This window comes from Lucilia cuprina, chromosome 3 (assembly GCF_022045245.1).
Source record: "Lucilia cuprina isolate Lc7/37 chromosome 3, ASM2204524v1, whole genome shotgun sequence".
NCBI classification, from domain to species: domain Eukaryota; kingdom Metazoa; phylum Arthropoda; class Insecta; order Diptera; family Calliphoridae; genus Lucilia; species Lucilia cuprina.
The window spans coordinates 6,445,609-6,473,519 of record NC_060951.1 but is presented as its reverse complement, the minus strand read 5'-3'; the positions used below and the strand labels follow the sequence as shown (position 1 = coordinate 6,473,519).

The 27,911-nt window shown below is 27.5% G+C and overlaps 3 protein-coding genes across 7 annotated transcripts; all 3 read right to left on the bottom strand.

The window, feature by feature from the left end:
- Positions 1 to 51: 51 nt before the first annotated feature.
- LOC111680219 (serine/threonine-protein phosphatase 4 regulatory subunit 2) lies at positions 52 to 12,039 on the bottom strand. Of its 2 annotated transcripts, XM_046945426.1 has the most exons (4): positions 11,957 to 12,039; positions 10,627 to 10,880; positions 2,457 to 2,645; positions 52 to 2,111 (listed from the first exon to the last, which is right to left on the bottom strand). In XM_046945426.1, exons 2-4 carry the CDS (start codon positions 10,841 to 10,843, stop codon positions 232 to 234), a joined length of 2,286 nt encoding a protein of 761 aa, XP_046801382.1. In that variant the 5' UTR covers positions 10,844 to 10,880; positions 11,957 to 12,039; the 3' UTR covers positions 52 to 231. The 2 variants fall into 2 exon arrangements, with proteins under 2 accessions (XP_046801382.1, XP_046801383.1); XM_046945427.1 differs by lacking the exon at positions 11,957 to 12,039 and having other exon boundaries at positions 52 to 2,108; positions 10,627 to 11,522.
- Positions 12,040 to 16,411: 4,372 nt separating this feature from the next.
- Positions 16,412 to 20,050, bottom strand: LOC111680228. 2 transcript variants are annotated; one of them, XM_023441853.2, is made up of 3 exons: positions 19,593 to 20,050; positions 16,818 to 16,949; positions 16,412 to 16,719 (listed from the first exon to the last, which is right to left on the bottom strand). In XM_023441853.2, the coding sequence occupies exons 1-3, from the start codon at positions 19,632 to 19,634 to the stop codon at positions 16,564 to 16,566; spliced, it is 330 nt and encodes a 109-aa protein (XP_023297621.1). In that variant the 5' UTR covers positions 19,635 to 20,050; the 3' UTR covers positions 16,412 to 16,563. The 2 variants fall into 2 exon arrangements, with proteins under 2 accessions (XP_023297621.1, XP_046802646.1); XM_046946690.1 differs by lacking the exon at positions 19,593 to 20,050 and adding an exon at positions 18,748 to 18,922.
- Positions 20,051 to 22,874: 2,824 nt separating this feature from the next.
- Positions 22,875 to 27,261, bottom strand: LOC111680223 (nudix hydrolase 2). Of its 3 annotated transcripts, none has more exons than XM_023441849.2 (5): positions 27,000 to 27,261; positions 26,178 to 26,686; positions 25,954 to 26,078; positions 25,792 to 25,883; positions 22,875 to 23,645 (listed from the first exon to the last, which is right to left on the bottom strand). In XM_023441849.2, exons 2-5 carry the CDS (start codon positions 26,468 to 26,470, stop codon positions 23,007 to 23,009), a joined length of 1,149 nt encoding a protein of 382 aa, XP_023297617.2. In that variant the 5' UTR covers positions 26,471 to 26,686; positions 27,000 to 27,261; the 3' UTR covers positions 22,875 to 23,006. The 3 variants fall into 3 exon arrangements, with proteins under 3 accessions (XP_023297617.2, XP_046803191.1, XP_046803192.1); XM_046947235.1 differs by having other exon boundaries at positions 27,079 to 27,261; XM_046947236.1 differs by having other exon boundaries at positions 26,178 to 26,489; positions 27,079 to 27,261.
- Positions 27,262 to 27,911: the final 650 nt, after the last annotated feature.

Sequence of the window (27,911 nt, the reverse complement as noted above, 5' to 3'; positions counted from 1 at the left end):
TTTAAGTTTGGGCATTAATTTTTTATGCCTAAAAATTTCTATTTTTTTAGATTTTGTTGTTTGTTTTTTTTAATAATTTTAATGTTTTTTTTAAGGATTTTTTTATAATCATTCTTTTTGAATCGTTTTATAGAAAACGCTTAAAGCGTTTCCTTAGTTTTGCTTAAATATTAAGAGAGAGTTTTCTTTCTTGTTTAAATGAAAAATAATATTGAAAAATATTGTTGAAATTTACTGATCCATGGCTTCTTGACTGGTATCATCGACTTCCATGCCAGAAGGTTCTTCTTCTGCGGGTTTGGGATTAGTGCTGGTATTGTTGGCTGTAGTTGTATCATCAGTGGCCATGGCAGTAGCATTAGAGGTGTTAACATTTGCTTCTTTAGCCTCTGCAGAGGCTGGTGGTGGTTCAGCCATTACAACTTCTTCCACTAAAGGCGTAGTAGTTGCTTCTTCTATGGCTACATCTTCCACCATGGGCTGATCGTTGAGAGCAAGTGCTGGAGGTGCGGCAGAGTTACTGTTAGCTGCTTCAGTTTCCACTTTATCTTTTGTTTCTTCGCTTTTAGCTTCCTTGAGAGGTGTTTCTTCAGCATCATTAATTTCTTTTGTTTTTACTTCTGTTTTAGCAGTTATTTCTTTTTCTGTTTCTTTTTGTTCTTCCCTTTCTTCTTCTTTAGCTTGTAATTTTTCTTCTTTTTCTTTTACCTTCTCCTCTTCTTCTTTCTTTTCTGTTGCGGATTCTTTTTCTTCTTTTTTAGCTTGTTGTTCTTGTTGTTTTTCTATTACTTCTTCGGTTTTTGTTTGTTCTTTTAAAGATTCTTCTTCATCAGTCTTTTTAGTTTCTTCTAACTTTTTAGTTTCTTCTAACTTTTGAGTTTCTTCTAACTCTTTAGTTTCATCTTCCTTTTTAGTTTCCTCGTTTTCTAATGCTTTTTCTTTCTCTTCATTAGTTTTTGTTTCTTCCGGTTTTTCTTTTAATTCTTCTTTTTGTTGTGTTTGTTTTTCCTCTTTCTGCTGTTTATCTTCTACGTTTTCTTCTTTTGCTTTTTCTTGTGGAATGTCTTTTTTCTCTTCTACTTTTTCTTCTTGCTTTTCTTTAGATTTTTCTTTAACCTCTTCTGTTTTCATTTCATTTTGTTCTTGATTCTCTTTATCACTTTCTTCTTTTGTTTCAGCCTTTTCTTTAGATTTTTCTGTTTCTACCTTTTCTTCTTTTTCTCCCTTTTCCAATTCTTGTTTCTCCACCACTGCTGCTGTTCTTTCTTGTTCTTTCTTTTCTTCTACCTCTTTTTGCTTTATAATTGTTTCTTCCTTGCTTTTGCCATCTACTTCCATTGCTTCTTTTTCTTCTTGTTTTGTTTCTTCTTTAGCAGGAGTGTCTTCTTCTTTTTTGTTAATTTCTTCTTTAGCTTGTTCTTCCAGTTTCTCTGCTGGTTTCTCTGTTTCTTTCTTCTCTACCTTTTTCTCTTCTTCTTTAACTTGCTCCTTTACTTTCTCTACTTCTGCCACCTTTTCCTCCATTTCTACGTCTTCTACTTTTTCTGGCTTATCTAAAGCTTCTTTCTTTTCCTCCGGCTTAGTTAACTCATCTTTGGCAGCCTCTTCCAACTTAACATCTTCTTCCTTCTTTTCCACCACCTTTTCCTCTTCACATTCCATTTTCTTTTCCTCTTCCTTTTCCGATTTCTCTTCCTTTGCTAACAACTCCTTCTTTTCTTCCTTCTCTACCAACTTATCCTTAGTTTCCTCTTCCTTTTTGTTTTCTACTGCCATCTCCTTTTCTTCTTCCTTTTGTTTTTCCTCTTCTGGCAAATCTAATTTAGGTTTTTTAGGATTTGGCAAATTATCATCATCATTGGCATGAGTATTTTTAGTGGCGGTCTTTTCTTCCGCTTTATTGCTGCTACTCTCCTCTTTAGCTGCTTCCACTTCGGCCTTACTGGCCGTACCATTGCCATTGGTATTTTCGGTATTATTAAATAAACCATCAGCTTCCATATCAATGTCTACATTAACGTCCAATGATAGATCACCATTGACCACAGAATCCAAGGAGTCACCATTTTCTGATTCAGTTCTTTTACGTCCTGGCTCCACGGTACTGACTACTGAAAATAAGTTAAGGTGTGAGAAAATGTGGGCGGAAAAATAAAAAAAAAAAAAAAAAACAAATAGTCCTAACACTTTCAATATGGCAGCCTTGTGTTTGATAAATGTAAACATTGCCAAAACAGCTGCCAGATGTTAATGTTTTTTGATGCTATGTTAGCGTTTTTTGCATTAAAATCACTGAAATAGTGTTATGTTCAATGTTTTAGCAACTTTTTGCTAATTTCCTAACTTTTTATAATTTTTTTCATAAAAATTTCACGTTTTTTCTACAATATATTAAAGATTATGTTTGCTTTTATGTTTTTTTTTAAGTTTTCTCTTTTTCTTTTTTAATAACTTACCAAGAATATTCTTTTCCAAGGCACGCATAAACTTATCAATGCGACTGTATTGTTTGCGTGGATCAATTAAAAGTTCACACAAACGTTGAATGGTAAATGGAGCAGCATTGAATAGTTCTAAACGTTCCAATAAAGATGATTTCATGCTTTCATAGTTGAAGGGATCAACATTGGGATATTGGGGAATTTCTGGAAAAGAGAAAAAAAAATTGATTTTTTTAAAGAATTGTATCTTTTTTTTTTTAATAAAAATCTGTTATAATCTATATTTTTTTATAAAAAAAAGCTGTTATAATGAAAATTTTTCTATAATAAAACTGTTATACTCAAAATTCCTATAGAAAATCTGTTACTGAACATCTTTTTATAGAAAAATTGTTATACTGAAGATCTTTTCAAAAAATACTGTTATACCAAATATATTTTCATAGAAATTTGTTATATTGAATAATTATAGAAAAACTGTTATACTTAACATTTTTCTATACAAAAACTGTTATACTTAACATTTTTCTATAGAAAACTGTTATACAGATACTTTTCTGTAGAAAAACTGTTATACAGATATTTTTCTATAGAAAAACTGTTATACAGATACTTTTCTATAGAAAACGTAAGATGCTTTGTATACGAAAACGAAAGTTTGTTTCATTACGCCGGAGTACAAAAACATTGACAATGCATACTCAAACAGCTGACTTTTTTAGTAAGTCAGTCAGTCAATCAAAACTGCATCTTCGTGAAAATAAACAAATCATTGTTGCAAATGTTTTGAAACTTTACAAAAGATTTAAATGACACAATGAAATTGTCTTTAAACTTTGTATTGATACGTTTTATTAAATCAGCCACTGTTTTAATTATCAACAAAAAATCGCCATTTAAACTTTAGCTTAACTTTTTTTCCACCTATGGGCAACACTGTAATTAATGCAAAAGACATTTTGAAGAGAAACTATGTTTTTAGGTTTGCAGAAAACATTTGCTGAAAAAATGCACATTAACATTTAGAAAATTAACATAAAGTTTATCCCTGTTAACAAATATGCATTTTGAAAACATTTTAATGGTAAACAATTTAACATAAGTAAAATGTCTGTTAATTCCTAATAGCAGCAGATATAAGTTGACAGAACTGGAAATGTTAAAATAATGCGTTGACATAAACAAAAGCAGAGAACAGCTGAAGTAAAAACAAGTAGGAAAGTATAGTCGGGCATGGCCGACCATATAATACCCTACACCATGAGTATATTTTTAAAATTTTTACTTTTTATAAAATTTTTATTTTTGTAAAGAAACTTTTATGTTGAATATTACCATAATTCCAAAATATTTAAGCCATTTATTGATAAAAAACTAAAATTTCTAAATAAGGCATTATATATGTCAAATATGGGCCGATCCTCGGTAAATTTGGGAAAAGGATATATTTCTAAATAACAGTTAGTTTTGTTGAGTTTCATTGCGATACAAATGGTTACAAGTCAATTTTAGACGTTTAAGTCATTTTTTGAAGGGGGGTTTGTATGGGGGCTAGGGTCAAATATAGGCCGATCCTTACGAAAATCTGCAGTATCATTTATACTTATATAAAACTTGTTTGTGCCAATTTTTAGAGAGATAGCAGAATATTTGACGTAATTATAGCATAAAAAGTTCAAATCGGGAGGTACGGTTGTATGGGGGCTAGGTGAAATAATGGACCGATTTCAACCATTTTCAATAGGCTTCGTCCTTGTGCCAAAAAACATGCTTGGTCCAAATTTCATCAAATTATCTTGAAAATTGCGGCCTGTACCTTGCGCACAAGGTTTACATGGACAGCCAGCCAGCCAGCCGGACAGACGGACGGACGGACGGACATGTCTTAATCGACTCAAAAAATGATTCTGAATCGATCGGTATACTTTAAGGTGGGTATTGGACCAATATTTTTGTATGTTACAAACATCAGCACAAACGTATAATACCCTCCCCACTATAGTGGTGTAGGGTATAAAAATGCATAAGCAGAGAAAACAACAGAGAGTAATAAACAAAAGCAGCGCAGCTTTTTCAACAAAACTTCAACAGCATTGATTTTGTTGCTATTTTTGCTGGCAAATTTTTGTTGCTGCAAATAACCATTAAATAAAATTAATGAAATTTTATAAATTTTAAACACAGGTTTTATAAAAAAAAGAAGATAATAAGGTTTTTTAAAGTTATAATTAAGCAAAAAAAGAACAAAAAAAAAACTAGGAAAACAATTAAAAACCTTTGCTTTTGCTCTCTGTTTTTAACACAAACTCTTTAATTACTCTTTCGTTTTTGCAAAATTAAATTTGTACATAAAACATGCTCTCAGGTAAATACATACATATGTATATACAAAAGTATACATATTTTTAAATGGAAAACACAACAACAAGAAGTATAAAACAAACAATTGACTTAAATTTACAATAAAAAACAATTAAAATTAAAAAAAACTAGCCGGCTAAATAAAGTAACTAAGCAGAAGAAGAAAAAACTTATAGAAAAGAAGTAAACGAAACTAAAAAAAATGAAAAATGTCTAAAAAAATGAATAAACAACAACAGAAAAACGAAAAAAAGCCATTTAAATAAAAAAGGCTGGCAAATATTTGAGTTTAATAAACACACACAACAAACACATACACCAACAACAAATGCGAAAACAAAGCAGCAGCAAAACAACAATAACAATGTCATAAAGTAAAGCTTAAAAGAAAACACATTAAAAAAATGGTTCTTTTTTTATTTGGGGAGTTTTTTTCTACTTCTTTCTGCTTAATGCCTTTTGCTAAAATGTTCATGTTGTTGTTGTTGGGTTCCTTTATAAGTTTTTTTGTTTTTGCGTTTAAGCTATTTTTAGAACCAGACTTAAAGTGAATGAATTTTTCATTGTGCTGTAGTGTTGAGTGTGTGTGAACTGGGGCTGGATGAAGATGGTGGATGATGATCATTAAAAAACAAAGCAGGGATGGGAATAGCAGAAAATTAATAAAAACAAAAAACACTTGTTTGTTTAATATTTTCTTGTTTAAAGGAAGAAAAGTGTTGTATCTAAAAAACTTGAAATAGAAAAACTATTATACTAAAAAAAACTTTTATATTTAAAAATAACTTTCTAAAGAAAAACTGTTATAATGATAACTTTTTCTTAGAAAATCTGTTATACTAAACATTTTTCTGCGAAAAAAGACTATTAAACTAAATTTTTTTAAATAGAAAACTATTATATTAAACAATTATCAATAGAAATTGTTATACTGAACATTTGGCTATAGAAACTGTTATACTAAAACATTTTCAAATAGAAAAACTGTTATACTAAGCAATTTTCAATAGAAAAACTGTTATACTTAACAATTTCAATAGAAAAACTGCTATACTAAACAATTTTCAATAGAAAAACTGTTATAATAAACTATTTTCAATGGAAAAACTGTTATACTAAACAATTTTCAAAAGAAAAACTGTTATACTAAACAACTATCAAAAGAAAACTGTTATACTAAACAATTTTCAAATGAAAAACTGTTATACTAAACAATTTTCAAAAGAAAAACTGTTATACTAAACAATTTTCAATAGAAAAAACTGTTATAATAAACAATTTTCAATAGAAAACTGTTATATTAAACAATTTTCAATAGAAAAACTTTTATACTAAACAATTTTCAATAGAAAACTGTTATATTAAACATTTTTCAATAGAAAAACTTATACTGAACATTTGTTTATAGAAAAACTATTATACTAAACAAATTTCAATAGAAAACTCTTATATTAAACAATTTTCAATAGAAAAACTGTTATACTAAACAATTTTCAACAGAAAAACTGTTATACTAAACAATTTTCAAAAGAAAAACTGTTATACTAAACAATTTTCAAAAGATAAACTGTTATACTAAACAACTATCGAAATAAAAACTGTTATACTAAACAGTTTTCAAAAGAAAAACTGTTATACTAAACAGTTTTCAAAAGAAAAACTATTATATTAAACAATTTTCAAAAGAAAAACTGTTATACTAAAAAATTTTCAATAGAAAAACTGTTATACTAAAAAATTTACAATAGAAAAACTGTTATATCAAACAATCTTCAATACTGAACATTTGTCTATAGAAAAACTGTTATACTGAAAAATTTTCAATAGAAAAACTGTTATACTAAACAACTTTCAATAGAAAAACTATTATACTAAAACCTTGGATATAGAAAAACCATTATATAAAACATTTTTCTATAGAAAATCTGTTATACTGAAAATATTTCTTAAAAAAGTGTTATACTGAAAAATTGTGTATAGAAAAAGTGTTATACTGAAAAATTGTGTATAAAAAAACTGTTATACAAAACCTTTTTCTATAGAAAACTTTGCAAACTGAAAAATGTTTATAGAAAAACTGTTATACTCAACATTTCTCTATAAGAAATCTGTTATAATGAATCATTTTTCATAGAAACTGCAAAATTTTTTATAGAGAAACTGTTACAATGAAAAATTTTTTACGAAAAAACTGTTATACTGAAAACTTTCTATATAAAAACTGTTATATTAAAAATTTAATTTTATGCTAAAAAATTTTTTATAGAAAAACTGTTATACTGAAAATATTTCCAAGAAAAACTGAATGTTTATCTAAAGAAAAACTGTTTTACGAAAAATTTATCTTTGAAAATTCTTATGCAGAATATTTTACTACAAAAAAAACTGTTATACTCTACCATTTTGTTATACTGAATATAGAAAAACTGTTATTTTTCTTTAAAACTGAAAATTTTTTGTATTTTAAACATATTTATCCATCCCTGCTAATCACGATACATGTGGAAACGAAGAATTTAAGGCATAAAATACAGACACAAAATGTTGTGAAATAAATTTTTTCATTTAACAAAAAAAAAAAAATACCAAGAATAAATTTCATTATTGTTGTTATTATTGTGGCACAATAATAACAAGTCTGTGTTATAATGAACAAAAAAAAATAAAAAATGTGCAAAAAATACTTAAATTAAAGTTGAAGTTCAAAATGTTTTTTTTTCTGGAAATTTGGGGAATAAGATGTGAAAAAGATAATAAGTAAATGATATGTAGCAGGTTTTCTTGATTTTTTTCTTAAATAACAAGAAAAACTTTCTTTTCTAATTGTCATTTGTAAAGTTTGAATAAGGGTCAGTTATTTGTTAAAGGAAAATAAATAGAAAATCTCTAAATAGGTCACAGCTAAAGAAAAATTTCACAATAAATTAGATTTAGGAGAAAATTTTCTTTAGAAATTTGTTAAATAAATATAAGTTTCTATAGAATATGTTTTAAAGAAAACCTGTCATGTAGAAGATTTTTCTATAAAAAATTGTTGTATTGTATATTTTTTCTAGAGAAAAATTGTTATATTGAAGATCTTTCTTTTAAAAAAAACTGTTATATTGAGAGATTTTGCAGAAATATTTTTTCTTTGTTTGGAAGAAAACAGTTTCTTTATAGAAAAATTATTTGTATAATAGATTGTCCATGGCAAAATTTTCTGTATAACAGCTTCTCCATAGAAAATTTTTCAGTATAACAGTTTTTCTATAGAAAAATATAAATTATAACAGATTTCTTTAGAAAAACTTTGAATATTAAAGTTTTTTATGAAAAAATTTTACAGTATAACAGTTTTTCTACGAAAAAAACTTCAGTATAATAGTTATGCATGGAAAAATTTTTAGTATAAAAGATTTACTTATACAACAGTATTAAGTATAACAGTTTCCTATAGAAAACTATTAAGTATAACAGTTTCCTATAGAAAACTATTAAGTATAACAGTTTCCTATAGAAAACTATTAAGTATAACAGTTTCCTATAGAAAACTATTAAGTATAACAGTTTCCTATAGAAAACTATTAAGTAACAGTTTTCTTTAAATGAATTTTGAATTTAATAATTTTGAGGATTAACAGTTTTTCAGTATAACAGTTTTTCCACGAAAAATTTTTGAGTATAACAGTTTTTCTATAGTAAGATCTTCTATATAACAGTTTCTCTATAGAAAAATCATTTTTATAGCAGATTGCACATCGAAAAATTATCTGTATAATAGTTTTTTTCATGGAAATTTTTTTAGTATAACAGTTTTTCAGTAAAAAATATAAAGTATAAGAGATTTCTTTAGAAAAATATTTAATATGAGTTTTTCTATAGAAAAATTTTGCTGTATAACAGTTTTCCATGGAAAAATTTTTAGTATAACAGTTTTTTCTGTTGAAAAATATATATAAAACAGTTTCCTGTACAAAACTATTAAATATAACGGTTTTCTGTGTAAAAATATTGAGTATAACAGTTTTCTTTAAAAGAATTTTGAATTAAACAATTTGCAGAACAACAATTTTTATGTATAACAGTTTTCCACGAAAAATTTTTGAGTATAACAGTTTTTCTATAGTATGATCTTTTGTATAACAGTTTCTCTAAAGAAAAATCATTTGTATAATAGATTGAACATTGTATAACAGTCTTTTAATGAAAAATTTTTCAGTTTAACAATTTTTCAATGGAAAAATATTAGGTATAACAAATTTTTATTAGAAAAATGTTGAATATAAAAGTTTTTCTATAGAAAAGACTTTTGTATAACAGTTTTTTATAGAAAAATTTTCAGTTTTCTATAGAAAAATATTAACGATAACAGTTTTGCTTTAGACACATTTTGAATATAAGAATTTTTCTATACAAAAATATTACAGTATAACAGTTTGTCTACAGAAAAAATTTCTGTATAACTGATTTTCATGAAAATTTTTAAGTATAATTGTTTTTCTATAGAAAAATATTAAGTATAACAGTTTTCTTTAGAAAAAATTTGAATAGAACAAATTTTCTACAGAAAATATTATGATTATAACAGTTTTTCCTACAGAAAAATCTTTTGTATAACAGTTTTTCCATGAAAATCTCTTCAATATAACAGTTTTCTACGAAAATATATTAAATATAACAGTTTTTCTTCAAATACATTTTAAATATAACAGATTTCCTTTAGAAAAACCTTTTTATAACAGTTTTCCTTTAGGAAAACCTTTTTATAACAGTTATTCTTTAAAAAAATCTTTTTATAACAATTTTCTTTTAGAAACCCTGTTTTATAACAGTTTTTCTTTAGAAAACCCCGTTTAATAAAAGTTTTTCTTTAGAAAGACGTTTTTATGACAGTTTTCCTTTAGAATAAACCTTTTTATAACAATTTTAATTTAGAAAAACCTTTTTATAACAGTTTTCCTTTAGAAAAACTTTTTATAGCAGTTTTTCTTTAGAAAAACCTTTTTATAATAATTTTCCTTTAGAAAAACTTTTTATAGCAGTTTTTCTTTAGATAAACCTTTTTTATAACAGTTTTCCTTCAGAAAAATTAAATAATTTCAGTATAACAAATTTTTTATACAACATTTTCTTTATAACGCTTGTTTTATACACGTTATCATGTTTTTTTATTAATTTTCTTTAAAAAAATCTAAAATTTAAACATTTTTTGTTTAATTTTAGTAGTTTAATGAGTGAAAAATTAACAATCTATACAATTATCCAACTCTGATTGCTGTTTCATATACATTTGCCTTTATTACTGCTGTTATGTTTTTTTTGACTTAACATAATCCTGAAGTTAACATTGGTTTTATAGAGTTAACTGTTAACATTGAGAGAAACATTTTTTTTTTTTTGTTTTGCAAACTACTTTTTTTTATAAAATTTCTTACATTTTAATAAAAATTTGTGAAAAATTTTGTTATAAACTTAAGCTAAAACAACCACTGTTATAAACTTTGCTCTTATTTGTGTTTTTGCTTTTAGTTTTTGTTGTTGTTTTTTGCTTTAAAGAGTAGTAGAGCAAAAAAAAAAAAACACAATGTGCAAGAGAAAAAATTAAAAGAACAAAGGAATAAAATTGAAAAAAATTTTAATAAATGAAAAATTTGCAAAATATGAAAAACTATTAAAAAAACTGAAACGCCCTATTTAAAAAAAAACATAATTTTTTAAAGAGAAAGTTTTATAACAGGAGTTTAAGCAACAAAATAAAAAGGCCGGTTTATTAAGGGAACCGGCTTTTATCTTGCAGGCAGTCTAGTTAAACAAAAAGGAGAAATTTCTTTTGGGTACTTACCATCTATACGAGGAGTGGTATCATGGAAATTTTTTATAACATTAAGTAGCTTTTCTCTGAAAAGATATTTCAAAGAGGCCCATTTAAAAACGGTATCACCAGTCTTGGCCACATAGCCCAAGTATTCATCTAATTCCTTGGGTATTTCTTTTTGCTTGAGACGAGTAAAACGATCCAAAATTTGCATAACTTCTTCGGCATTTTCCATGGTTACCATGTTTTTTTCGTTTGTTTTTCTTGTTAAAAAGTTTTAACTGTTGGGGTTTTTATTAAGAAAAACAGTAATTTTATAAATTGTTTAAAGAAAAACTTAAAAATTTTTTCTTTTTTTTTTTTGTTTAAAATTTAAAGGTTTTTTGGTGTAGAGACAATTACGTCGCTGGCTGTCAAAGTTGTTGTTGCTGTTGTCGCTTTTCCTGCAAGTTTGCTTATCGTTGTCGTCGTCGACTTCGTTTGCTTTTGCTGTTTGTAGCTGCACACACACACACACAGTTTTTTTTTACGAAGTTGAATATTTTAACGTCTATTTTTTTTTCTTCTTCTTTTGCTGACAGACTGGTTGCCGAAGTTTAAAAATTTCTCCTATATACCAGAAAAATTGTGTTTTTTTGCAAAAGATAAGAAATATTTCCGGCAAATAAAATGAGAACAGGACAATGACCGGCTTTTCCAAAACACACGCACACACTAACTCACAGCAAGTTGCTTTGCAAAAAAAGCTTTTTTTGCTTCAATTTCTTTAATTTTTTTTTCCTACAGGATCGTTAAATCAACTCTTTTTTTGATGTTAAAATGCTCTTTTTTTATAGAAAAAAAAAAGAAAATAAGTAAATTATTTCTTTTTAAAATATCCGAGATGAGATGCAGCTTCAACAACGTTGAACAGGCGACTGAACAAAACTCATAAATTTTACACTCAGCTGTAGAGACGTCAACGCTGGCAGCGCTCTAAAACCAAACCAATAACAGGATTAAGTTAACACTCTCTGTTAATGAGTGTAATGTACACAGCAGAAAAAAACAACTGCAGCAGCAGCAGCCTCAACAGCAAAGAAAACAACTGCCACAACAACAACGATTGTGCAAAAAATAAACTCCACATTATAATTGTTGTCAAGCGCTTCCTTTTTATCCACTACTTTTTCTATAAAATATTTTGCATATTTTATTACAATTAACAATTTAATTATATTTAAACACTTAATTTAATTAAATTGCTTAACATTTTTGTTTTCACAGCCAACTCAGCCATCATTTATTTGTCTCTGATCACCAACAAAACACATGTACAATATTTTTAATATAAACTTTGCCTTACCACCCAACTTACCTTTTAGTTTAATACTTTTTTTTATTAGTTATTAACAAATCACTTTTTCTTTAAACAAAACTATTTCATTAATTTCTTTTCACAATTAATATAAAAAAACTTTTTGCACAAATTTTTCTTTTTCACAACAGCGTCTTCTTTTCTATACTTTTTCTCTCACTCGCTTACTCTTTGTTGGAAAGAAACGAGCAAACAGCTGTGTGTATGTGCTGAAAATTGTTAAAATGGCTAAATGTCAAAAATATGTTAATAAAAGGGCAGCTGTTATGTTAAGTTAGCAGCAGTAGTGTTGGTTAATGCAAATAAATAGCAGGGTTGTGTAATGAAATGAAAAAATAAGTGAAATTATAAAAAAAAATTAATAAAAAGAATATTTCTATGAAATATAGGCCAGGATATAACAATCTCGATAAGAAGAAGTTGTTTAAGAATAATTTTCGATAAGAATAAGTATTAGTTAAGAGAAACTAAGTAACAAAACAACAAATTAATAAATTAACTACTTAACTAACTAACTAAATAAAAGACTAACAAACTAACTAACTTACTAACTAACCAGCTAGCTAGCTAACTAACTAACTAACTAACTTACTAACTATCTAACTTCCTAACTAACTAGCTAACTAACAAACTAACTAACTAACTAACTTACTAACTACCGAACTTCCTAACTAACTAGAAAGCTAACTAACTAACTGACCAACTAACTAACAAGCTAGCTATATAACTAACTAACTAACCAACAAACTAACTAACTAACTAACTAACTAACTAACTAAGTAACTAACTAACTAACTAACTAACTAACTAACTAACTAACTAACTTACTAACTAGCCAACTAACTAACTAACAAACTAGCTAACTAACTAACTAACTAGTTAACTATCTAAATAACTAAATAACTAACTAGCTACCTAACTAACTAACTAAATAACTAACTAGCTACCTAACTAACAAACTAACTAACTAACTAGCCAACTAACTAACCAACTAACTAACTAAGTAACTAACTAGTTAACTATCTGAATAACTAACTAACTAACTAACTAACTATTTAACTAACAAACTAACTAACCAACTTACTTACAAACTAACCAACCAACTAACTTACTAACTATCAAACTTACTATGTAACTAACTTACTAACATACTAACTTCCTAAATTACTAACTAACTAAATAACTAACTAGCTAACTAACTTACTAACTAACTAACTAACTAACTAATTAACTAACTTACTAACTAACTAACTAACTAACTAACTAACTAACTAACTAACTAACTAACTAATTAATAACTCTTTTGAACTCTGTTTTTCATTCTACATTAATTCTATCATTTGCTTTACAATTTTTGTCTTTCTCTCGGAGTTTTTTTACATTTTCTTTTAACAAATTTGCAAATCCATTATCGTTAGCAGTTGTGGTTACAATTGTAAGCCAGATGTTAAGCAGGATTACATGCAAACACACACATTCTCCATGTTAACATACATATTCCCTACATATGACAATGACAGGTGATAGATGTTTAATTTTTTTTAGATTTTGTTTCCATACCTAAAATATCAAAGAGATGCTGTGTGTATGTTTTTGCTGCTTCATTATAAGTAAAATCCTTAACAGCTGTTTATTTTTTTGTTTTTTCTTTCTTTTTTTTACTATTATTACAATATATAGAACCTACAGATTCTATTTATGGATAAGAAGGTAAGAAAAACAACAACAACAATAATAATAAAGTAATCTGTTATACATTTAGTTATGCCTTGAATGAAGAACAAACTCATAGGTGTGTGAATGTATGTGTACTTATGTGTAGCACCAAATCAATGGGCACGTGTTTTCTGATAAATGAACGAAATAACCCAAAAAAAAACAACAACAAATATAGCAGGTAAATAAGGACTAAAGATTAAAATATATTTAAAAAAAAGTATATGTTTAAGTTATTTACGTAAATTTCTGATAAAAGGAAATAGAATTTAATGCAAATACAAAACCTACGCAAAGTATTAAATATCACAAAAAGGAAAAAAAATTAGTAAAGAAGGAAATGTATGGGAAATTAAGAAGAAACATAAGGAGAGAAATGTTAAAATAGATTAAGATAATTATAAATTTTAAGAAGAAATTAAAATAAATTCTATAAATTTTAATTGAAAAAGTTCTTAATAGGACAATTTACTAGAGAAATATGTATGGCAATTGTAAAATTTGTTTTAAAGAGCTGTCCATAAACATAGATTTCTATAAAAGTGCTGAATTTCTATAGAAAAGTACTGAATTTTTCTGTAAAGGGTGAATGAGTCAGTTGGTTAGTTAGTAAGTTAGTTAGTTAGTTTGCAAGTAAGTTGGTTAGTTACTTTATGTGTTTTACTGTTGATTAGTTAGTCAGTTACTTATTTAGTTAGATAGTTAGTTTGTAAGTTAGTAAGTTAGTAAGTTAGTTACATAGTAAGTTTGTTAGTTAGTAAGTTAATTAGTTTGCAAGTAAGTTGGTTAGTTACTTTATGTGTTTTACTGTTGATTAGTTAGTCAGTTACTTAGTTAGTTAGTAGGTTAGTAAGTTTGTTAGTTAGCAAGTAAGTTAGTTAGGTAGTTAGTTAGTTAGTTGGTCAGTTATTCAGTTAGTTATTCAGTTAGTTTGTTTGTTTATTAGTTAGTTACTTTGTGTGTTTTACTGTCGTTGGTGGTTTGCGGTAATAATTGTATTCAATATCATACATTATTACTAAAAGACAGGGTTGGGTGTTTCAATATGTTAATTTAACACTAAATTCTTCTTATTTATAGTGTAAATGTTTCAATTGCCTAAAATTTGAAAATAAATAATAACTTTTATTCCCAATTATCGAATAACAAATAAATAACTAAAAATTTTACATTTCTTATATGCACCCACATATCCAACCCTGTTGTGTAGGCGTCACAATTGAACAATAAAACACCTTTAATTTTAGTTTTTTTTCATCATATTTCCTTTTTTATTATTTTTATAATAAATATGAAAGAATTTTATATCCAGGAATTCTTGTGTGTGTGTTTGTGAGTGTCGTAAAAGGTTTCAGGTTACTAAGGGCTAAATTTAAATGAAACCCTTAAAATAATTAAATACAATAAATATTTGTTTAAAATTTAAAGTTAGATTTCTTTTCTTGGTTTTTCTCTTTTGGTTCAAATATATTGTCATTTAGTATACAAAATAAAAAATGTTCGAAAAAAAGTACTTTTATAAAATCTTAAAGTTAAAGTGTTGCCATATAAATTTAACAATATTTTATATTTTTTTTTAAATTATGTATTTAAATACAAAACACAACCCAATTTTTAGTTAAAAATGGAAATCAGAAAAAATATTTTATTAAAAATTAGAGATTTGTAGATTTTTTAAATGCCAGAAGTTTTAATATTAAAAAAAATTTTAATATTTTTTTAAAATGGAGTTTGTTTTAGTAGATTTTTATTGAAAAAGTTTTGTTAAGGGGATTTAAGGCATTTTTGTTTTTTTCTATATTAATTTATATGAAAAGTGCAAATATAAGTGCAACAGCCATTTAAAACTACTATACTATTCTAATATTTTATAAATTAAGTTTTGCAAAAACGATATATAACAATTTTTTTCAATTTTTTAAAACTTTTAAGAGAGAAATCAATATAGAAAATAGTTTAAAATTTTATAGAAAAAGTAAAAAAAACAAAGTTTAATATAAATTTTTAAAAAAAATTTCAAAATTTCTAGGAAATTTTTAAAAATTTAAAAATAATTAAGTAATCTTAAAAGTAAAGTTTATTTTTCTTCAAGAAATTTTATAAATTACAAAAGTTTTTAAGAAAACGAGTTAATTTACATAATTTTTCTTCAATATTTTTAAAATTTTTTCAAAACATTTGTAATTTATTAAAAAAAACCTATAATTTCTGTTTTAAAAACTTAAATTCTTTGTCTATAACTGCTAAAACACATAAATACATTAATGTTTATTATTATTAATTAAAATTTTTGTTAATTATATAAATTTTTTATATAAAAACACTTACAATCTAATACAAACAACAAAACACTGAATTGAACTCTAAATCGCTAACAAGTTAACACTAATTCACAGCTGGCAATACTCAAAACATAAGCGAAACAAATTATTAACACTTGGCAATGCTGTGCCAATAAAACTATGATCAAACAGTAATGCCAACTAAATATTTTGTGGGTGTTTCTTTAATAACTATAAGAAATTAATAAAATATATAATAACATAATATTTTGATTAAAAACATAAAAAATATTAAGACAAAGTCCTAAATTTTAAGAAATTTTAAATTTTTGTTAAAAAATCGTGAAAATTGTCATTAAAATTTTTAAAAATTTTTAACCAAATTTCTTTTTATATAAAAAATACACAATTTTCCAACAAAAACAAACTAATTTTTTATAAATTTTTTCTATTTTTTTAAAATTCAAATAAATATTTCTCCTTATTTTTAAAATAAGTTTTTTTTTGAAACTATATAAAAACTTGTCCCTAAATTATATATATTTAGTTTTCTTAAAATACTAAACTACATTTGTCTATAATTAATTCTAGTTATCTTTGTCAACTTAATTAATTCTGTTGGGCCTTTAATTCTAAACGTTTCTTTAACATTTGATACGTTTGATGCATATTACGCATTTGACCGCGTATTGAGGTGGTGACGTCACGTTGTAACTGTTGCACTTCTTGTATGTCCTTGCGTAAATTTATATATTCATTACGTACCTTTAGAGTGAAAGCAAGTAAAGAAGAAGAAAAAAGAACCATTTTACAATTTCCCTTTTTATGATTTAATATAAATATATTTCACCATCCACTCTTACCTCTGACATCGATTCCAATAGTTCTAAAACACACATATCATCTATTTCTTCAAGGTTATTACAATCCAGGCAACGTTCAACTTCGTGCAGCTTATGAGCCATGGTACACAATTGAGTGCCGGCATGAGCCACCTAAAAACCAAGAGAGGGAAGGGGTAACAAGAAAATCACACAAATCTTTATATTTAATACGTAGTTAGTTTTTCTGCCTTTTAATATACTTATATTATTTATATATGCACATAAAATATACATTTAAATAGTGTTTTTATTAAAATCCTAGTCTATTTTGGAGAAAGAGGAAAAGGTGGCAAGGATAATGTAAACAAACAAGAAATAATAATAAAAATAAAAACAAATTGATGACGTTAAAAATAATGAGAGAGGGGGAGATAGAGAGAAAATTTACAATATTGCCAAAACAATACCAACACGCACTGTTAGTAACGGTAGTATGAGAACAAAGAAGTGTTGCTAAATATAGAAAAATAAAACGCAAGTTTTAAAAATAAAAACAGAACTAAAACAGAACAAGAACAGAACTAGAACAGAACTAGAACAGAACTAGAACAGAACTAGAACAGAACTAGAACATAACTAGAACAGAACTAGAACAGAACTAGAACAAAACTAGAACAGAACTAGAACAGAATTAGAACAGAATTAGAACAGAACTAGAACTAGAACAGAACTAGAACTAGAACAGAACTAGAACAGAACTAGAACAGAACTAGAACAGAACTAGAACAGAACTAGAACAGAACTAGAACAGAACTAGAACAGAACTAGAACAGAACTAGAACAGAACTAGAACAAAACTAGAACAGAACTAGAACAGAACTAGAACAGAACTAGAACAGAACTAGAACAGAACTAGAACAAAACTAGAACAGAACATAGAGAAAAAGAACTAGAACAGAAACTAACAGAACTAGAACAGAACTAGAACAGAACTAGAACAGAACTAGAACAGAACTAGAACAGAACTAGAACAGAACTAGAACAGAACTAAACAGAACTAGAACAGAACTAGAACAAACTAGAACAGAACTAGAACAGAACTAGAACAGAACTAGAACAGAACTAGAACAGAACTAGAACAGAACTAGAACAGAACTAGAACAGAACTAGAACAGAACTAGAACAGAACTAGAACAGAACTAGAACAGAACTAGAACAGAACTAGAACAGAACTAGAACAGAACTAGAGAACAGAACGAACAAGAACTGAGAACAGAACTAGAACAGAACTAGAACAGAACTAGAACAGAACTAGAACAGAACTAGAACAGAACTAGAACAGAACTAGAACAGAACTAGAACAGAACTAGAACAGAACTAGAACAGAACTAGAACAGAACTAGAACAGAACTAGATCTAAACTAGAACAGAACTAGAACTTAACGCTCAAAAAATTCTTAAAAATAGGCAGCACTGTATACCATTAGCATTTACTTATATATTTTGTATAACTGCTATAGTTTGTGTCGTTGTAAATAGTATTGTAGCGATTGTACTATAGTTGTGATTTCGCTTTAGGAAAGGTTATGTTTATTGACACTATTAAATGTTAAACTTTATCTGCTTCTTGTCTTGTAGCTCTTAAGATATAGCAAAGGACAGGGAGGACCACTAGCTAAAAGAGGGTAGTGGAGTTTAGTTGTTGTTGCTAAAGTTGCAAAAAAACAGATAGAAAGAGAGAGCGAGACAGTTCTTATTTTGTAGAGATGGTATTATGATTATTGGGTGTAACTTTATATAGGTCAAAATTGTATTTTATTTAATAATTTAAATGTCAATTTCATACATATACAGATTTATACGTATGAGGGTTATTAAATATCAATATTTATTATTAAAATTGAAATATATACTGAATGGAAATATATGCAAGCATAAGACTAGGTTAAAGGATTAAATAGATACTTACAGATTTTTCCAAATCACTTAAATCTTGATATGAAGAATCCATTATATAGGTTTTTTGTCGAAGTTTTTCAAATAAATTAAATTCTTTTGAAATATAAATAAATTATTGAGGCTTTCGAAGAAATATTTTAAGTCGTTTTTAATAAAATATTTATGAAATTAATAAATATAATTTATTTTTTTTTAATTGATTAAATTTTTCACTTTTAACTAGAACAGAACTAGAACAGAACTAGAACAGAACTAGAACAGAACTAGAACAGAACTAGAACAGAACTAGAACAGAACTAGATCTAAACTAGAACAGAACTAGAACTTAACGCTCAAAAAATTCTTAAAAATAGGCAGCACTGTATACCATTAGCATTTACTTATATATTTTGTATAACTGCTATAGTTTGTGTCGTTGTAAATAGTATTGTAGCGATTGTACTATAGTTGTGATTTCGCTTTAGGAAAGGTTATGTTTATTGACACTATTAAATGTTAAACTTTATCTGCTTCTTGTCTTGTAGCTCTTAAGATATAGCAAAGGACAGGGAGGACCACTAGCTAAAAGAGGGTAGTGGAGTTTAGTTGTTGTTGCTAAAGTTGCAAAAAAACAGATAGAAAGAGAGAGCGAGACAGTTCTTATTTTGTAGAGATGGTATTATGATTATTGGGTGTAACTTTATATAGGTCAAAATTGTATTTTATTTAATAATTTAAATGTCAATTTCATACATATACAGATTTATACGTATGAGGGTTATTAAATATCAATATTTATTATTAAAATTGAAATATATACTGAATGGAAATATATGCAAGCATAAGACTAGGTTAAAGGATTAAATAGATACTTACAGATTTTTCCAAATCACTTAAATCTTGATATGAAGAATCCATTATATAGGTTTTTTGTCGAAGTTTTTCAAATAAATTAAATTCTTTTGAAATATAAATAAATTATTGAGGCTTTCGAAGAAATATTTTAAGTCGTTTTTAATAAAATATTTATGAAATTAATAAATATAATTTATTTTTTTTTAATTGATTAAATTTTTCACTTTTTCGTATGTACTCCTTATAAATTTCTTTAAATTTTTATTTTTCTTAGATTTCTTATTTTCTTGTGTTTTATAATTAATTATTAATTTATATTCCCTTCAGTTACAATTTAACTTTATATCACTTTCATTTCTTCTTTAATTTTATAATAAAAAACAATGCTTCCTGTTTGATGTCCTTTTTATAACTGTTTATTAAAACTTTATATTACAGCCTTTTTATATGTGTGTATATGTCTCATAATTTCTTGTTAAAAATATACTTTCGCTATAAATAACACGCAACTCTCCCAAAATCTGCTATTTTTGTCCTTACGCCAACAAACTTTATCCAGCTTCCTCTTTCAAATGTTGTTGTTTTATTTTTCCTTTGGCTGTTTGTAATTCTAGTGAATTGATAACAACAGTATCTTTACGAGATATTGCCGGCTTTAGTATTCTAATAGGAAATGGTTTTGAGTAAATAGTCTCTCGTAAAATGTCTGGAAAAATGGTGACACTCTTTACGCACCTCTCTTTGTAAACAGAAATCAGGAAGGAGAAAACTTTGTGACAAATAAGAAACTAAAGGGGGAACTAGAACACAACTAGAACAGAACTAGAAGAGAACTGGAACAGAACTAGAAGAGAAATAGAAGAGAACTAGAAGAGAACTATAACAGAACTAGAACAGAACTAGAACAGAACCAGAACAGAACTAGAACAGAACTAGAACAGAACTAGAACAGAACTAGAACAGAACTAGAACAAAACATGAACAGGACAAGAAAAGAAGTAGAACAGAACTAGAACTAGAATAGAACTAGATCAGAACTAGAACAGAACTAGAACAGAACTAGAACAGAACTAGAACAGAACTAGAACAGAACTAGAACAGAACTAGAACAAAACATGAACAGGACAAGAAAAGAAGTAGAACAGAACTAGAACTAGAACAGAACTAGAACAGAACTAGAACAGAACTAGAACAGAACTTGAACAGAACTAGAACAGAACTAGAACAGAACTAGAACAGAACTAGAATAGAACTAGAACAGAACTAGAACAGAACTAGAACAGAACTAGAACAGAACTAGAACAGAACTAGAACAGAACTAGAACAGAACTAGAACAGAACTAGAACAGAACTAGAACAGAACTAGAACAGAACTAGAACAGAACTAGAACAGAACTAGAACAGAACTAGAACAGAACTAGAACAGAACTAGAACAGAACTAGAACAGAACTAGAACAGAACTAGAACAGAACTAGAACACAACTAGAACACAACTAGAACAGAACTAGAAAAGAACTAGAAGAGAACTAAAACAGAACTGGAATAGAACTAGAACAGAACTAGAACAGAACAGAACACAACTAGAACAGAACTAGAACAGAACTAGAACAGAACTAGAACAGAACTAGAACAGAACTAGAACAGAACTAGAACAGAACTAGAACAGAACTAGAACAGAACTAGAACAGAACTAGAACAGAACTAGAACAGAACTAGAACAGAACTAGAGCAGAACTAGAACAGAACTAGAAGAGAACTAAAACAGAACTGGAATAGAACTAGAACAGAACTAGAACAGAACTGAACAGAACAGAACTAGAACAGAACTAGAACAGAACTAGAACAGAACTAGAACTGAACTAGAACTAGAGCAGAACTAGAACAGAACTAGAACAGAACTATAACAGAACTAGAAAAGAACTAGAACAGAACTAGAACAGAACTAGAACAGAAATAGAACAGAAATAGAACAGAACTAGAACAGAACTAGACAGAACAGAACTAGAACAGAACTAGAACAGAACTAGAACAGAAGTAGAACAGAACTAGAACAGAACAGAATTAGAACAGAACTAGAACAGAACTAGAACAGAACAGAATTAGAACAGAACTAGAACAGAACTAGAACAGAACTAGAACAGAACTAGAACAGAACTAGAACAGAACTAGAACAGAACTAGAACAGAACTAGAGAAGAACTAGAACAGAACTAGAACAGAACTAGAACAGAACTAGAACAGAACTAGAACAGAACTAGAACAGAACTAGAACAGAACTAAAACAGAACTAGAACAGAACTATAACAGAACTAGAACTGTTCCAGGTCTACAGTAGAATTTCCTTAAAAATTATTCAAGTGCTTAGTTCTCTGTTAAATTTCAATGTGTTTTAAGAGATTTATCTAAACAAGTTAATACTCTTTAATTTAACTCTCAGTTTACCATTTGCTTAAATTAGAATAATAAAAATATGAAACCCTTTTCCCCGGAAACACTATGTAATTGTTTACACCAACAAATTTTGTCTAATGTTTACCAAACCATTAACAATTTCCTAGACAGGAAAAGTAAAGTGTTCATTTTAATTATTATTTTGAACATTTTCTTTAGTTTGAAGAAGAAATCAAAAAAAAAATTCCCTTTAGAAAAAGAAAAACTGAAAGTTTTTTAAAGACAACAAATGTGGGGCAGGAAAACGAAAAAAGGATTTAAATATTTAAACAGAAGTTAAATCATTATAATGATAACTGTTTTATCTAACTATAAACTCTTGTGTCTTTTTGTAAGCAGTATTTGCTTTGAGGGTGGATAGGAGGGTCGGTGTGTTTTGAAATAAAACACACACACACACATATGTATATTAAAAAATTAATGTCAATGACTCTTGGAAAGCTTTTCATAAACTGTAAACGAGAATAACAGTGAATGAATAAACATAAAAATGAATGGCATTTTAAGTGGTTTGTGAACAGAGCAAAAGAGTGAATAATAAAAAAAATTTATAGAAAGTTTTATGTTATTTTCAAAAAGGACTTGATGATTAAAGCAACACTTGTAAATACATAAAGAGCAATTTGTAAAACAAACTTTCTAGAGGCTGCAAGGATAATAAACAGGAAAACGGAAATGTTCAACTAAATAAACGCATAATAAAAAAAAATAAACTTAATTTAGTAATAATATTAAACAAATATATAACAGTCTAGTCTTATAAATAACAATTTTTTTAGTTTTATTTATAAAAATTAAATGATTTTGTTTACACATTTTAAAAATTTACTATACAAATTTAATACACAATTTTAAACTAAACAAAATTTCACTTACAATTCCTTTATAAAAGTTAAATTAAAAGCACAGCTTTTTCTTTCTTTAGTAATATTTTACAAAAAACATTTATGTTATAACATTAAACATAATTTGTCTTAATAAATGTTACAGTTTTTCCATTTCCTGTGAATCCTGCTGTTTACCATTTTTCTCGCTTTCCCCCTGCTCAATGGCTTTCATGTAATACAAACAATATTCCTTTTTCAATATTTGATGTTGTGCCAGTTCACAGGTGAAACGTATGCCACGTTTTTTATAATCCAAAAAACATCTTAGGAAATGTCTATTAGTCTCATGGACATTGGGATGTTGTAAGTACTCATCGCAAGGCATCCATTTTACTTTAGCTATTTCACGTTCACAGCGCTGTAGCTCTAGCGAAGTAGGTGTTAAGGCCACCACACAATAGATATCGGAACAACCGAAGGGTCCACCGTGAGCATGTCTCATACTAATGACAGTATTGAAAACACTTTCTACACCTGTCTCTTCGCGTACTTCACGTATGGCGGCGTCAACTATGTTTTCATGCGGCTCAGCATAACCTCCCGGCAATTTCCAACTGTTGGGTATAAGGGCGAAACGTTCTGATACCACGAGTACTTCATTATTCTCATTCACTACTAGACCTCCTACGCCTAACATGGTGTGCGAATAAACGGGCAGATTTGGATATTCATCCTGAGGGAGCCAACGATTGAGGACCACCATACCGTTTTTGGCATGATGAAATTCGAAATTCATCTGAAATAAGGAGAAGCAAATTAGGATATGTAAATAAAAGAAAAGAACAAGAACATAACTAGAACAGAAGTAGAACAGAACTAGAATAGAACTAGAACAGAACTAGAACAGAACTAGAACAGAACTAGAACAGAACTAGAACAGAACTAGAACAGAATTAGAACAGAACTAGAACAGAACTAGAACAGAAATAAAACAGAACTAGAACTGATTTAAAAGGTAGAACTATTTTAGATCTAAAGTTCGCCACCACGGATCTAAACATATCTAGAGTGAACTTCATAGGTTTATTATAAAAACAATTGGATCGAAACAGAAAGTACCATTGTAGTCACCAGATTTGATAAAAGTTGTTGGGGGCTAAAAAGACATCTACCTCTAGTCCATATATTTCAGTCATTATCTTAATTAAGTCTAATCTTAAGTGTTTTACAAAAATAGCACAAGTTTCAAGTGTTTGCCGCTGAACTCCAAGTGCATAAACGACTTATGTAGACATGTGCAAAATAATCTTTATTGCTGTTATAAAAATCAAAATAAACTAAATTTTTTATTAATATTTTATGTTTATGATTTAAGATATGCTAATTTTGAAATAATTTAAATTTTATGAAATTTTTTACAACTTCGTTAATATAAGTAAGATAAAAATTACGTAAAAGATTTTAAAACAGCTAAATGTAAGTTGGCAATACTGTTTAAACGTTGACATTAATGATTTCTGTAGGCCTTTTTTTGAATGCTCCAACGATTTATTACGTTTTAATAATAATTCCAAAAAGGAAATAATAATTGCTAATATTTTCAATAAATTACGTTTAATTTTTTACCTTACGAATGTATAAAGTATTGAGATTTTTAATAGATGTTTTCATTGTTTAATTTATTCTAAAATATGAATTGCAAATTATTGAATTTATTTGAAAAACTGTTTTACTATACACGTATACAAATTTAGAAATTTAGAATATTTCCCATAAATGATTTGATTTATTCAATTTCAGCAGAGTCAGAATTATTCTAAGCTTCTCACAAAATGAACTAGAACAGAACAAGAACAAAACAAAAAAGAGAAGAACAGGACTAGAACAGAACTAGAACTGAACTAGAAGTGAACTAGAACTGAACTAGAACTGAACTAGAACAGAACTAGAACAGACCTAGAACTGAACTAGAACTGAACTAGAACTGAGCTAGAACTGAACTAGAACTGAACTAGAACTGAACTAGAACTGAACTAGAACTGAACTAGAACGTAACTAGAACAGAACTAGAACAGAATTAAAACAGAACTAGAACACAACTAGAACAGAACTAGAACAGAATTAAAACAGAACTAGAACAGAACTAGAACACAACTAGAACAGATCTAGAACAGAACTAGAACAGAACTAGAACAGAACTAGAACAGAACTAGAAAAGAACTAGAACAGAACTAGAACAGAACTAGAACAGAACTAGAACAACAGAACTAGAACAGAACTAGAACAGAACTAGAACAGAACTAGAACAGAACTAGAACAGAACTAGAACAGAACTAGAACAGAACTAGAACAGAACTAGAACAGAACTAGAACAGAACTAGAACAGAACTAGAACAGAACTAGAACAGAACTAGAACAGAACTAGAACAGAACTAGAACAGAACTAGAACAGAACTAGAACAGAACTAGAACAGAACTAGAACAGAACTAGAACAGAACTAGAACAGAACTAAACAGAACTAGAACAGAACTAGAACAGAACTAGAACAGAACTAGAACAGAACTAGAACAGAACTAGAACAGAACTAGAACAGAACTAGAACTGAACTAAAACAGAACTTGAACAGAACTTGAACAGAACTAGAACAGAACTAGAACCGAACTAGAACAGAACTAAAGCAGAATTAGATCAGAACTAATACAGAACTAGAACAGAAATAGATCAGAACTAGAACAGAACTAGATCAGAAAAAGACCAGGACTAGAACAGATCTTGAACAGAACTAGAATAGAGCTAGAACAGAACTAGAATAGAACTAGAACAGAACTAGAACATATCTACAACAGAACTAGAACAGAACTAGAACAGAACTAGAACATATCTACAACAGAACTAGAATAGAAGTTAAACTAAACTAGAACTAAAACAGTATTCACCTTACCTTGGTTAAATGTGGTACCCATTCCGAATGTTCCGTTTTAACATGAAACCAAATAGCGCGTCTTTTCTGTTCCTGCCAATAGGCCAAAGATTCTAAAATAAAAGAAATATTAAATAAAATTTGTTAATTAATTACAATTTATTAAAATTAATCAATTAATACTTTCTAATTTTTCAGCAAAATTATCCTCTGGATTAAATTCAACAGCAGAATCTACAGTGATACCATTAAAACGATCCAAAGAACCCTTAAATAAGCCAGGCGGAGCATCCATTATGTTTTTGTATCTAGGAGAGGATGTGAAAGAATAAATTAAAATTAATGGAAAATATTTAGTAGAATACTTTTTTATTATTTTTTATGATTATTATTACTATTTAACTTACTTATGAAAAGTACTTAATGATAGACAGGTTTTATCTAAGTTTTTGTTTATTAGTTTTAATAAGGAAGTATTTTTGACAGCTGTTTGAGGTAATTTTTGTTGTTGCTCTTGAGTTGGGGTTCTCCAATTATTTAGATCAATAGCAGAGAGTAAATGATAATTGCGTGTAGCTGTTGCTGTTGCAGTTGTTGTTGTTGCGGTGGCGGTTAATTTAGTAGTAATTGATAAAGTTGTTGTTTTGAAATTTGTTGATCTTAAAACTGTTAAACCAACATACTTTAGACTAGACGACATTTATAATTGAATTTTTATACTATTTCGTAATTATAATTCAATATTTAGAATAATATTTATTATTTTCTTTCTTTTCAGCCAATAAGTAGGTATTTGTTGCTTTTCAATAGATTAAATACAATTATCAATAAATATTATTCTTTTTTTTTACAAAACCAAAATTATATGTAAATGAGTTAGAGGAGAATGGCAGAGTAAAAACAAATCATAATAAATCTAAAAAAAATAATAAAATTATACAATAAAAAAAACAAAATTTCAACTGGAGAATTGTTTGGTGTTTACGATTAGGATTTGTCTATGTAGAGAATGTCTAGAGAGTAATACAGATAAGTTATTAAACATTTAAATTAACAATACAACACTACCTACAAACGTTATGCTCTTAAAGCTGTCATAAAAAACTAGAACAAAAAAAACTAATTTGTTATAAAAATATATAATTTAGCAAAAAAAAAAAAGATAAGCTACATAGACGTTTACCTAGTAACACCAATAAAATGCAAAGTTATGATAAAAAATATCACACCTATTATAAAACACTCTATTAACCCTTAATTTAAGTATTAACAGTGTACTTTATCACTATTAAATAACTTAGTTCTCACAGTGTATATTATTATAACAACATGCTTTAATTCCCCTTGTATCTTGTTCACTCTCTTTTTATTTACTTTGCTTTTGTTTTATAAAACTTTTATTTTTATAAATTTCTTTATAAAAACTCGCTTTCCTTTAGGAACTTTAAACAATTTTATTTTTTGCACAAATCTATTTAATTAATTTCTAATGTTTTCTATATTTTCTAGTGAAATAACAATAAAAAAAAATTCTGCCACTTTAATTGTTATGCGTATAACAGCTGACTTTGATTACTATACTCTGCTAATATAATAATAACTTTTGACATTTCCTGTTTAACAGTTCTTTTATTTACATTTTAAATAATAGTGTTGTTAAGTGTTAAAATGAGAAATAGTGTTGTTAAACTTAAAATTAATTAAAATGAAGTAATAATAATGTTTGGATAGAAGAATAATAGAAGAAAAGTAATAATTTTAAATATTTTTATAACATTTAAGGTTTTCTTACATAGTTAAATAGTTCTGTTCTAGTTTTGTTTTAATTCTTTTCTAGTTCTGTTCTGGTGCTGTGCTAGTTCTGTTCTAGATCTGTTTTGTTCAAGTTCTATTCTAGTTCTGCTTTAGTTCTGTTCTAGTTCTGTTCTAGTTCTGTTCTAGTTCTGTTCTAGTTCTGTTCTAGTTCTGTTCTAGTTCTGTTCTAGTTCTGTTCTAGTTCTGTTCTAGTTCTGTTCTAGTTCTGTTCTAGTTCTGTTCTAGTTCTGTTCTAGTTCTGTTCTAGTTCTGTTCTAGTTCTGTTCTAGTTCTGTTCTAGTTCTGTTCTAGTTCTGTTCTAGTTCTAGTTTTAGTTCTGTTCTAGT

Excerpts from the sequence above, each read along its gene's own strand:
- LOC111680223 (XM_023441849.2), bottom strand. The coding sequence starts at position 26,470 with ATGTCGTCTAGTCTAAAGTATGTTGGTTTAACAGTTTTAAGATCAACA. Across the intron at positions 26,079-26,177 it reads TCATTAAGTACTTTTCATAA|ATACAAAAACATAATGGATG; the intron begins GTAAGTTAAATA and ends ATCCTCTCCTAG. Across the intron at positions 23,646-25,791 it reads GGGTACCACATTTAACCAAG|ATGAATTTCGAATTTCATCA; the intron begins GTAAGGTGAATA and ends TCCTTATTTCAG.
- LOC111680228 (XM_023441853.2), bottom strand. The coding sequence starts at position 19,634 with ATGGATTCTTCATATCAAGATTTAAGTGATTTGGAAAAATCT. Across the intron at positions 16,950-19,592 it reads TAAGTGATTTGGAAAAATCT|GTGGCTCATGCCGGCACTCA; the intron begins GTAAGTATCTAT and ends CTTGGTTTTTAG. Across the intron at positions 16,720-16,817 it reads TATTGGAATCGATGTCAGAG|GTACGTAATGAATATATAAA; the intron begins GTAAGAGTGGAT and ends TTCACTCTAAAG.
- LOC111680219 (XM_046945426.1), bottom strand. The coding sequence starts at position 10,843 with ATGGTAACCATGGAAAATGCCGAAGAAGTTATGCAAATTTTGGATCGT. Across the intron at positions 2,646-10,626 it reads TACCACTCCTCGTATAGATG|AAATTCCCCAATATCCCAAT; the intron begins GTAAGTACCCAA and ends TCTCTTTTCCAG. Across the intron at positions 2,112-2,456 it reads CTTGGAAAAGAATATTCTTG|TAGTCAGTACCGTGGAGCCA; the intron begins GTAAGTTATTAA and ends ACTTATTTTCAG.